At 39.5% G+C, this 12773-nt stretch overlaps 1 protein-coding gene across 7 annotated transcripts in view; it reads right to left on the minus strand.

Moving 5' to 3' along the window:
• Window positions 1-12773, minus strand: part of SCLT1 (sodium channel and clathrin linker 1) — a 122282-nt gene that overhangs the window by 56384 nt on the left and 53125 nt on the right. For 5 of the 7 annotated variants that reach the window (XR_013961020.1, XM_080676893.1, XM_080676894.1 and 2 more), the window contains 4 exons: window positions 10881-10971; window positions 9240-9331; window positions 4791-4968; window positions 1330-1428 (listed from right to left, as the gene is read on the minus strand). Coding sequence is in view for 6 of the 7 variants with exons in the window: in XM_080676893.1 (XP_080533019.1) it covers window positions 1330-1428; window positions 4791-4968; window positions 9240-9331; window positions 10881-10971 (460 nt within the window). In the remaining variant the exon portion in view is untranslated. The remainder of the gene's footprint in view (window positions 1-1329; window positions 1429-4790; window positions 4969-9239; window positions 9332-10880; window positions 10972-12773) is intronic. The other 2 variants (XM_080676896.1, XM_080676897.1) reach the window with 2 other exon arrangements.

Genomic DNA, 12773 nt, shown 5'->3' on the forward strand with positions numbered 1-12773 from the left:
GTTGGCATACAATATTATATTAGCTGGAGGTGTATGGGAGCTCATTTTAAAGGAAAAAGGTATGATTTTACAATAATTTATGTTAATCATTTCATTGATAAGTCTTTATAAATATGTAGGCAAGGATTTTAATGTAAATATTATAGTAAAAATTAAACTATAAACTTCTGCATTTTCTAAACCTTGTCTCTGACAAAGTGTCAAATTAAAAATTACAATCAAGGCTTCTTGAAAAAATGGCAGATTCCAGGTCTGAGACAGGGAAAGCACAGGATAAGAGAGAAACATCACTTATGCAAGAAAGCTAGAGAGACAATCCTATATAATAAAAGTGTAATATGCAAATCGACCAAACGGCAAATGACCGGTCACTATGACGCGCACTGACCACCAGGGGGCAGACGCTCAACGCAGGAACTGCCCCCTGGTGATCAGTGCGCTCCCACAGGGGGAGAGCCGCTCAGCCAGAAGCTGGGCTCAGCTGGCAAGCCCAGCAGCAGTGGTGGGAGCCTCTCCTGCCTCTGCTGCAGGCAGGCGGTAAGGAGCGAGGGGTCGCAGACTGCAAAAGCCCCAGACTGCAAGAGGGATGTCTGACTGCCAGTTTAGGCCCGATCCCTGATCAGGCCTAAGCCACAGTCGGACATCCCCCGAGGGGTCCCAGACTGCGAGAGGGCGCAGGCCAGGCTGAGGGACAACCCCCTCCAGTGCACGAATCTCATGCACTGGGCCTCTAGTTTGAGGATAAAAAGACTGATGGTAATATAACATAAAATGAATCCACAGTGATATTAAAAAGTGGGGCAGGGCACTTCTTTAGTGAAAAAACGACAGTTTATAAATGTATAGAAAGAATAAAATATTATCATTTTAATCACTCCATATAATATTTATTTCTGGCAAGAACTATCAATGAATGCTAAGACCACTGTATGAAAGATTTTGGTGAAAAAGGATACCAGCATGGTCTTCAATAATCTCCTCCAAGTACTTATTAAGTGACAATGGAGAAATCTGATCTTACCACCTTAACCACGTGATCAAGCTTAGCATCACCAATGCATACCCTGACATTCTAGCTTCCTGATATGGCAGGGTGGGGGGTGGGAGGTGTGTATACACATCACTCTGCCATTTCCCTACCCTCCACTGCTGTCCCACTCCACCTCAAATTGTAGGTGCTACTATCCTGAGTTGGTTTTTATTTGAAATTTGGTACATTGATGCAATTAGCTGATATTTAAGTAACTAGGTCCATCAAGCAAAACTTAAGTAGTATTGAGTCTTAAGCTGTAAAATTTTGAATTTTAAATATAATTAAAAGCCCCTTACTTCCTTCTTGGCTCTTGTGGCAGCCTCTTGCATAAACTGAGAAAATGATTTTTTAATTTTCTCTATCTCTTCTTCTTTTTGCTTCTTCTCAAGCAGAGCCTGCAGAAAATAATAATTGATGCTATTATAGGTCACATCATTAATAAAGATAACATAATAAATGGGTAAAAACTTATCCACCTATGCCCTTCTTTTTTTTTTTTTTTTTTTTTTTATGTGCCTCAGGCATGAAACAGCTCTGGCCACAGGCATCAAGCTAGGATGAACTAAGGACTGTACATCTGCTTTGCCCTTGATTGATATAAGAGCAACACCACCAATCAAGTGTCTCCTTGCCCATTGCCAGGGGCTTACACGCTTCTTGAAAGCAAACATTTTAAACTTCTGAGACATCTCCACTTGGAGTTCTTACCTAAGTTATGAGTGGTATGTATTTTCTCTGACCTCCTCACCTGACCTTGTCCTAACTAAAAATTTATCATTTTCCTTTGGTATTTATTTCAGCCAGTGCCATCACTCCCTAATCTTTATAGCTGGAGGTCTTAGAATCATTTCTGAATTTTTCTTCTCCCTTTACAAAATAAGTCCTCAAGTCCAAGTGTTTCATTCTTGGAAAAAAATCTCTTGGATTTTCCTTTCTATTCATTATTTGGTATTATTCCCATTAAGTCCCTTGTCATTTCACACCTCAATCACTGTAGACACCACCTGCTCTGTCTTCTTGATGTGTTTCTATCCCTCCCATCATTTTCATCTCACCTAAAAAATAGCTTCATACTCCCAGTTCTGTTGTAAGTCACACTCATCTCTCTGCCTTCCTATGGAGCAAACTCCTGGCCTCCAACACTGTCTCCTTCAACCCATGCCAATCAGGCTTTCACCACACTCCAAACTGACCACTCAGGAGTCATTTCGGAGTAATTACCTTATTTAATCTGTCAGCAACACTTGAGATAATGGGTTACTTTCCCCCTTATTTTACTTTCTTATTTGGCTTTTTGTGCATCCAGTTTGGTTTTCCTAACTCACCATTCCTTTTCAGTCTGTGTTGTTGCTTTTGTCCTCTTCTCAACCTCTTTGATATTAGACTCTGGCCTTGGTCCTTTGCTCCACCTATGTCCATCCTTGGTGCTCTAATTCAATATCTTTATTTTAAATATCACTTAGATGCTAACAATTTCCAAGTTTACCTTCCAGCCCAAATATCTTTCTGAGCCCTGAATCAATCAATCAATCAATCAATCAATCAATCAATCAATCAATCTCAATTAATCTCTTTCTCTCTCTCATTATCCCATAAGTGGCCCAGTGTTCAGATCCTACTATCTTTCAAAGGTACCACACACATTCCCATCTCTCTTTTAAAAAATCGTTTACTAACTTCCCTCCTGCTTAAACAGGTAAGCTAGTAAGAGTAACAGCTGTTTGGCTGTGACAACCTGGTGGGGCAGAAGGAAACACTGAGTAAAGGGGAAGCACTGAAGGAGAACTATGCTAGGCCGTGCTTCATGTCTGTGTGTGTGATCAGTTTAAAGAACCCTTGACTTCTTGGGACAAGTAACTGAAGGAGAGAACACTTTAGTAATTAAGCAATGAGTTGAAAGGCAGCTTAATATTGTAGCCACAGTCTCTATAAGGGTCTGCTGACTTAGGGCTTGGGTGATAAGATTTGAGGGTTAGGCAAAATGAGTGTCACTACCACCTTCTGTCCATCTGCTCTACACAAAATGTTCATCTTTCACAACCTGATGTTAAGAATGCTCATATAATTAGGCTTCAGAGGGCAAAGAAGAACTATTTTGTCCTGCTCTTAATTTTTTTTAGCTAATTTAGGTGTTAAGAGAAATTCCCAAGCATTTTATGTCTATTTTGTGCATTTCAACCATTCTAGCAGACAGCATTCAGATGGGAAGATTAGCATTCCCACAGTTTAAATTTGAATAATTATTTATTTTTTAATAGCTTCTTAATAGACAACTTATAGCTTGCTTTGTTTTTAATGGCACTCTTGGAAAACCCTCTACTCTGTAAGAAAGGAAACTTAAAACAAAGCATTTTCATTGTACTTCCCATATTTCCCAGCATTATTACACATACTAGAGGCCCGGTGCACAAAATTTGTGCACGGGGGGGGGGGGGGCGGGGGCGTTCTCCTCAGCCCAGCCTGCATCCTCTCCAATCCTGGACCCCTTGGGGGATGTCTGACTGCCAGTTTAGGCCCAATCCCTGGGATTGGGCCTAAACTGGCAGTCAGACATCCCTCTCATAATCCTGGACCATTGTCTATACACTCACCTGCCTGCCTGCCTGGTTGCCCCCAACTGCTACCCTGCTGCCCTGGTCGCCCCTAACTGCCCCCCCCCCACCAGCCTGGTCGCTCCTAACTGCTTCCCCCCTGCTGGCCTGGTCACCCCATGCAGCCTGCTGTTCAGTCCTTTGGTCATCCCTCACTAACTCCCTGCCAGCCTAGTCGCCCCATGCAGCCTGCTTGTTCAGACGTTTGGTCCTCCCTCACTAACCCCCCTGCCGGCCTGGTCGTAGGCAGCCATCTTGTGAGGGCGTGACGGTCACTTTGTATATTACCTCTTTATTATATAGGATATTAGGTATTCAATAAATGCTGGTTAAACAAATTAATGATCTCTACATAATGAGGGCAGCAACATTAAAAACAAATATGCATGCTTTATGATTTCTATAAACTATATACCATTCATATGGAAGTGGTAAAAGACAAAAATATGATATGTGATCACATCAGAATCAATTGTTAGAAGATTCAAAAAAAGTGAAATAAAGGCCCCAGTTAATAAATCTCTGCAGCTAAATTTAATTCCTGTCAATTAAGCTTCTGCTCTATTAAAGTAATTGTGTAGGTGATAAAGGGGAAATAAAGATAAGATTCATCTCATTCAACTGAATAAAATACAGGGTATATTGCAGTAAAGTGCTGTAATAGGTCTTTTAAAAAATATTTTTATTGATTTCAGAGTGGAAGGGAAGAGGAAGAGATAGAAACATCAATGATGAGAATCATCGATTAGCTGCCTCCTGCAGGCCCCACAGTGGGGGTCGAGCCCCCACCCAGGCATGTGCTCTGACCAGGAATCAAACCGTGACTTCCTGGTTAACAGGTCAACAATCAGCCACTGAGCCACACTGGCCAGGCTATAGCAGGTCTTTTAAAGAGTATAAGACTATAGGGAATGAAGATTAGTTACACAAGGATTATAGACATAAGAAAAGTCTGATATGTATACATAAGCTTTTGGAGAGGGCTGACACTTTATTATGTTTTATGATATTAAGTCTTACCATCAATAATGTAGCATAAATTAAAGGAGAGCATAGCAATGTCATTTTCATGTGTTTATTCTGTAGTTATAGATTTTCCTACTATGTCATATGGGGGAATATTCAGTATTTTATTTTTTTATAAACATGTTAACTAGTTTTCTTACCTGGTTTTTTTGCAGGTTAGCTTCTTCTAAGAGTTGCATGCTATTTCTGGCGGTTACAACAGCATCATATCTCTCCTTTTCTAATTCATTGTACTTCGTTTGTAACTCTCTGGTCTGTTTTTCCAAATGTATTTTATCTGCTCTTAATTGGGTGGCTTCTTGGACTGTCACACATAATCTAAATATTAATAGACACATTGCAAAAGTTAAAATTTTTTTAAGAGAAGGAAGGAGATAGCATATTTACTGACCACCTGCTATAGGACAAGCATTATTCCAGTTACTTTCATGTGTATTTTCTTATTTGGTTCACACAAAAGTTCTGCATCGTAGATTTTGTTATTGCCACTTTAAAGAAAAACAGACCCATTTTAATAGAGGTCAAACATTTGATCAAGGTCGTATGGCTAACAAGCAGTGGGGCTGATACTATGCCTGGATATTCAGACTCTAATTATGTTACATTTTCTATAGTTCACGGTATAATATAGAATATTTATATGATGTTATAAAGCAAATTCTTAAATAATGAGTGGTTATTTCTATTTATATGGTCTTTTTTCTTTCCTTTCCTTTTTGCTTGGCTCCCGGTTCCCATGCTCTACCAGGATTACCCATATTAACTTTGAATATTTTCCCAAGTTCATAAAATCATATACACACATACACAGCACATGCACACTGATCCATAGGTTTCTAAATATAATTATTTTTTGTTATGAAAATTAAGATCACTTTTCCATACTTGCTTTTCTCATTGAATAATACCTTGTAGAAATCCCCTAGCAGTACACCCAAAAGCTCTTTCCTTTCCTACTCTGATGGATGTAATTTTATGTTAATTTGTATGTCCCTGATTACTGGAGGGTTTAAGTATATTTGAAGAATTTTGTTAGCCATGTGAACTGTCATCTTTAAATGTTTTCTTCATATCCTTTGCCCATTTTTTCTGATGGGTTATTTACTTTGCCTGTTCCTTTATAAGAACTCTCTGAATATTAAGATAATAACTTTCAATCTGTCCTACATACTGCAAATACATTCCCCACATCTACATTTTTGCTGTTGTTGCCTGTTGACTCTACATAGGGAATTTTTATCACAGGGCAAAATTTCACGTTAATACAGTTAAATTTGACTATTTTTTCCAACTTCTTGGATTTCATTTTTTATAAAGGTGTTCTCCTTATCCATAGATTGTGAATGGAAGCTCTGAGATTTCCTCAAAAGACTGCTATGTCTTTCATATTTTAACCCCTAAATCTTTAATAACATGTTCTGGTGGGACAACTCTTCCCTCACATTTCATCCTTTCCTTTATTTTCAGGCATTTTTTCCCTAAGTGGCGGCCGAAGAAACCTGCTCTGTCCTCTCCCCATCCCCATTCTCACCCCCAAATACACAGCGCCAGAAGGAAGCTTCCCAGCGCCCCAGCACACCCCATACTCTCCCTGCTTCTAGTGCACAGAACTTAGCCTTTTTATTTCATTCCTCTCCTTTTAAAAATTTTGTTGTTGTTTATTTAGTACCTCTGCTTAATCCTAAATGGAGTTAAGGTCCATCACTTAGTCAGGGTTCTGAGCTGCCAGCAGCAGAAGCCAACCTGAGTGGAAAAGGGTTTATTAAAAGAATAACAGGGTAAATTCACAGACTCATTGGGAGAGCTGGAAGCCAACCTGAGTGGAAAAGGGTTTATTAAAAGAATAACAGGGTAAATTCACAGACTCATTGGGAGAGCTGAAAACTCATTGGGAGAGCAGAGGTACTAAATAAACAACAACAAAATTTTTAAAAGGAGAGGAATGAAATAAAAAGGCTAAGTTCTGTCCACTAGAAGCAGGGAGAGTATGGGGTGTGCTGGGGCGCTGGGAAGCTTCCTTCTGGCGCTGTGTATTTGGGGGTGAGAATGGGGATGGGGAGAGGACAGAGCAGGTTTCTTCTGCTGGAATGATGGAATGAAGCTTTGTAGCAAGGAACATGCCCAAAACTTCCCACACAGAATTAGCTGGTATCCCTTTTAAAGACAAATCTAGGGAATTCCCCAAACATGGCAGGGAGATGAGATACAGATGGCCAAAAATAATTTTTATCAAATCACCTTTGCACTTCCTGACTTTTGCATCACATATTGAGCTGTCCTATCATTGGCTGCATTTAGGTTTATTAATGTTATCATTTTCAAAAGGCTACTATTTTCATTATTTAAGGTCCCTCTTATTCTGTTTACTGCTTTTCCCTTTACACCCTACCTTGTGTGATAGTAATGCTATCACTCCTGCTTTCTTTGATAATATTTTATACTAAAACCTTTATTTTAAATTAGAGGCCCGGTGCACAGATTCATGCACCAGTGGGGTCCCTCGGCCTGGACTGCAGGGATCAGGCCGAAGCCAGCTCTCTGACATCCCCCGAGGGATGGGGAGAGGGTGGTTCTCGGGTAACACACCCTGGAATCGGACTCCCTCCTCTCTGGTTCCTGGTGCGTCACCCGAAAACTGCAGCTGCCAAGTCATCGCAGCTCAGCAGCTCCTGCATTGAGCGTCTGCCCCCTGGTGGTCAGTTCGTGTCATAGCTACCAGTTGGAGCGTCTGCCCCCTGGTGGTCATTGTGCATCATAGCTACCGGTCATTCGGTCACTTAAGCTTTTATTTTTTAAAATATATTTTTATTGATTTCAGAGAGGAAGGGGGAGGGCGAGAGAAATAGATCAATCACTGATCAGCTGCTTCCCTTACATGCTCCCACTAGGGATCGAGCCCACAACCCAGGCATGTGCCCTGGACCAGAACTGAACCTGGGACCCTTGTATCTGCAGGCTGCCACTCTATCCACTGAGCCAAACCAGCTAGGGCAGCTTTTATATATATAAACTTAAAACAAATCCTCTTTTACTTTCCCGTCTTGAGATCTGCCTTTTAACAGAATTTGGTCCTCTTATTCTTTAATGTAATGATTTCTACGCAGGACATTATTCATTCCACCTTAAATGGCTGAAGCACCTGTGGCAGCAGGTGAAGCACTCTGCCTCTCCCAGAGACCCAGGACACCTGCCACTCTCCTACCATCCCTTCACCTTCCCTTCACCATGGCCCCCAGGCAGGCAGAGCAGGTGGACTCACCAGAGCTTATGAAGAACTAGTCAAAGCTAAGCTACTTATTTAACTCCTGTCTTATTTAGCAGAGCAGGATCCACAGATCATCTAAAAATTTAGCAGAAGAGGATCCACAGATCATCTAAAAAGCAGGGGGAAAGAGTCCTTTTTTTGGAAGATGGAAAGAAGTGACTTATGCTTCTTAGATGCTTGTGGCATTTGAAAAGATCACAAACAATTTTAAATATAAATAATAATTTTAATAGCTATAATAATAAGCATTTATTGAGCCCAAAATGTCTTTAATTTTTATGGATGATAGATGACCATTAAAAATATAGCTTTTCAATTGGCGGTTCCATTAAATTGGATACATTCACACCTTAACATACTGGCTGAACATTGCTAGAGACACATATCAAGGACACTAATAACTCTGTTTGCTCTTATACAAAAATACAAGAGATTTTTTAAAAAACCATAATGTGAATTTACAGGCAGGTTGCGATCACGATATTGTTAAAAGATTACAAATGACAATTTTCAAATTTTTTAAGGGAACAGATAATAAGAGGAAACAAGCAAAACAACAAAAGATTCTAGAGTGAATGTTTGCACTAAGATAGCAATGAAAGACAAAGCTATAGATATATTTAAAACGTAGTCCAGCTCTGGCTGATGTTGCTCAGTGGTTAGAGCATTGGCCTGCACACCAAAGGGTCTTGGGTTTGATTCCCGGTCAAGGACAGGTGCCTGGGTTGTGGGTTAGATCCCTGGCCCCAGTCAGGATGCGTTTGGGAGGCAACCAATTGATGTGTTTCTTTCACATCGATGTTTCTGTCTCTCTCTCCTGCCTTCCCTTCCACTTTCTCTAAAAATCTGTGGAAAAATATCCTCGGGTGAGTATTAAAGCACAAAAATTAAATAAAAATGAAAAATAAAAAGTATCTAGACCTTCAAAGATAACTGAAAAGTATTGCTTCGGAAACCTCCAGAGAAACCATCTATAATGATTTCTCAAGTATTTTTTCTCTTTTGTATCTGCTTAGTAAGAAGTGGTTTTTATAAGATTTTTACCAACTTCATTATTATTTTTCTCTGCTTCACGATAAAAAGAACATGTTTGATTTTGGGGTTGATTAAACTTAACTATGATTGCTGTAGAGAAAAGGTAAAGATAGAAACGATCTTTGAATATATGTTCAAAATATACCAATCTTTTGAATACATTTTTTTAGGTAAACAATGTTCAAAATATCAGATTTTTTGTTTAGCACTTATAAAATATGTACTGATACTCTAATGTAGAATATCTTTTGAAACGTGTAGGCAAAGCTAGACGTATTTAAAAATTTACCTTGTTTCTAATTGTTTTATACTAGATTGCAACTGCTGTAAACGCCTATCTGATGCTTCCTCTCTTCTTTGGGAAGACATCATATCCTCCTCCTAGAAAATAAAGAAACTGGGAACTTATTTTGAGTATGTGAAAATTCAATTCATCATTCTAGAGCATAAAGACAATAGTTCACTCTCTAAAATACACTATTAGAATATAATTTATAAGTTTAAAGCAGGACCACTTGAGGAACAAATAGTATGTATACTAAAAATGGTGAAGAGAACCTCCCTGTATTAGATACCATCAATCCTGTATTAAATAATCAATAATCAAATAGTCATTGCATATAGATTTCTACTACAGTATTTCTATAGTGCAGTCAGTCTGCCTTTCAGACAAGCTCTGTTAACTAGGTTATACTGCATCCATTATAATAATAGGATAGTTCTTCTTTGACATGGAGATGCTTTAAAATATATTTAGGTTTTATTTGAACAATCTTTAAAAAAATTTACTGCCTGTCTTTCCCTACCTTCTGGTGTGTTATTTTTTGTAATACCATTTTAATTCTTCTATTGGCTTTTAGCTATATCTGTTTGAATTACTTTTTTAGGGTTGTTCTAGAGATTATAATATGCATTTCTAACTTACCCCAATTTACTTAGAGTTAATATTTAATGAATTCAGAGAAAATGTCAAACCTTGCAGCAGTGTATTTATTGCCATATACCATCCTCGTTTTTAGTGCCTTGCCTGTCATATCTTACATCTGCATACTTCACAAATCCATCAAATACAGTGCTAAGTTCTGCTTTAAAGCAGTCAAGTCTTTTAAGGTGTTAATAAGAGAAAAGCAAAATATGTCGATATATTATTTCATAGTTTTAATTCTTGTTGCTCTTGATTTCTTCCTATATCTAAGTTGCCATCTGGTGTCACTTGCTTTCAGCCTAAAGAATTTTCTTCAACATTTTTGAAGTACAGTTCTGCTAGTGACAACTTGTTTTTATCTGAAAATGCCTTTATTTTGCCTGCATTTCTGAAGTACAGTTGCACTGCACATAGAATTCTTAGTATTTTTTTTTTTTTTTGCCTTCAGCACTTCAGATATATTATTCTAATGTTTTCTGCTCCCACAGTTTCTTGATGGGAAGTTAGCCATTACTCACGGCCGTTCCTGTTTATGCCATTTTTCTGTTGTGGTTTTCATGTCTTCGCTTTATAACTGGCTGTCAGTGTTGTCAGGATGTATCTAAAAGTGATTTTCTTTGTGCTTGTTCTACTTGGGGTTACTGAGATTCTTAGATCTGTTAATATTTTCTACCAAAGTTTAGAATTTTTCAGGCATTATCTTTTTAAACAACTTTTTTTGCTCCCTCCCTTCTGCCTTTGCCTGCTAAACCCAACAGCTGGGTCCACGGAGAGTGAGTTTTACTGACTGCCCTCACTGCCAATAACTACACTTTTCTATCTAGTAAGTTTTGGTAGTTATTTCCAATATTATAATTTAGCTGCCTAATTTTATATTTAGAGGGAAAAAATAATTCCTTTTCCAACAGCCTGTTTAACCCCTAATCCAAATAGATCAGGAATAAAATACATGGAAAACACTAAGCTATGGGCACTCAATCAGTTGTCTTAGAAATAAGAAAATACCTTCTTCTGCATCTGTCCTTGAAAAGCTTCAGTCACTTTAGTTAACTGTTCCACTTTTGCAACTGCAACTCTCATATCTAACTTGGCTTGCCTAAAACAGAAAGTAAATTAGTACAGTTTTCATACACCATAAAGAATGTAAAAAATTAGAAAATGTAAATTTGGTAAAATCAGTACTGACTTTTATGCACATACATGTTTAGGAAGGATAATCTGCCAAGACCAAATCTGTATAATAGATGGTTTCCTCATTTCTATCTAATTTGCCTAATGATTCTACTTCTAAATAGTCTCTAAATTGTGTAATCCATTTTCACTTTCATTGTCCAAACTTTGGCTCCATCATTACTTCCCAAGACTATTCCAATAGATTACAAATTCATCTCTTCACTGCTGGTCTCCTCTTTAATTCATCCTCTATAATGCATCCTACCTGCCAAAAAGTTTATCTAGTGATAAAAATTATCATTTAATAATGATTTCTGGATTCTCCACTTCTTTGGGTACAATCAACACTCCTCTGCATGGCATATAAGACTAGCCATCACTGGCCTTCAAGAGTCTCATGTCTTGCCAATTCCCCCCATGTAATTTACGTTCCAGGTATAACAAATTACAAGCCCACTGTTTCCTAAACACATCCTTGTCTATTTTTTCACCTGTTTGATTGGACTATCTTCCTCCCTCTTTTTGTGATAACTTCTTCAATCTTCAGGACTTAGTTCGAAAATCTCATTTCAAGTATTCCCTAACTTGTCCTAGGTAAAAGACCCTAAAATCCCAGTCCTCATAATACATAACATTTCGTGCATTCTAAAAGATACCCCCTCATGGAATGTGAAGTTTATAAAAAATGAAATGAAGATCAGATCATTAAAAGGAAGGACAACTTTTAAACTATTAAATCCTCAGTTGAGACCATAGTGTCTAGCACATAGTAGAAGTACATATATTATAAATGAACGAAAGAGAACACAAATGGAAAGGAGACAATCACAGGTATATCTTGATATTTTACTTATATCATGCCTATCCAATTTGATATTTAGTGTGCAAATCCTAGAGTAATTTTGTGAATCTTTCATTTGAAACAGAATCTCTCTCCTACATAATTTAAAAGCTTTTGAGATAATGGTCCTAAGACCTGATTTTGTAAGTCACTAAAAAAAATTCTTAAAGTATTTAAATTATTATATTACTACAGGCCAGGTGCATGAAATTCGTGCAATGGGGAAGGGGGTTTGTCCCTCAGCCCAGCCAGCACCCTCTCCAATCTGGGACCCCTCGGGGGATATCCGACTGCCGGTTTAGGCCCGATCCCAGGGATTGGGCCTAAACCGGCAGTCGGACATCCCTCTCACAATCGGGACTGCTGGCTCCTAATTGCTTGCCTGCCTGCCTGCCTGATTGCCCCTAACCGCGTCTGCCTGCCAGCCTGATCACCCCTTAACCGCTCCCCTGCCAGCCTGATTAACACCTAACTGCTCCCCTGCTGGCCCGATTGCCCCCAACTGCCCTCCCCTGCCAGCCCGATCACCCCCAAATGCCCTCCCCTGCTGGCCTGATCTCAACCTCAATTGCTCTCCCCTGCTGGCCTGGTCGCCCCCAACTGCCCTGCCCTGAAAGCCTGGTACCCCCAAACTGCCCTCCCCTGCTGGCTTGATGGCCCCCAACTGCCCTCCCCTGCAGGCCTGGTCCCCACCAACTGCCCTCCCCTGACGGCCTGGTTGCCCCCAACTGCCCTCCCCTGCTGGCTTGATCTCGCCCCCAACGACCCTCCCCTGCTGGCCTGATTGCCCCAACTGCCCTCCTCTGCCAGCCTGATCTTGCCCCCAACTGCCCTTCCCTGCCAGCCTGATCGCCCCTAACTGCCTCTGCCTGCCTGATCACCCC

Source organism: Plecotus auritus (genome assembly GCF_963455305.1).
Source record: "Plecotus auritus genome assembly, chromosome: 6".
Taxonomy (NCBI): Eukaryota; Metazoa; Chordata; class Mammalia; order Chiroptera; family Vespertilionidae; genus Plecotus; species Plecotus auritus.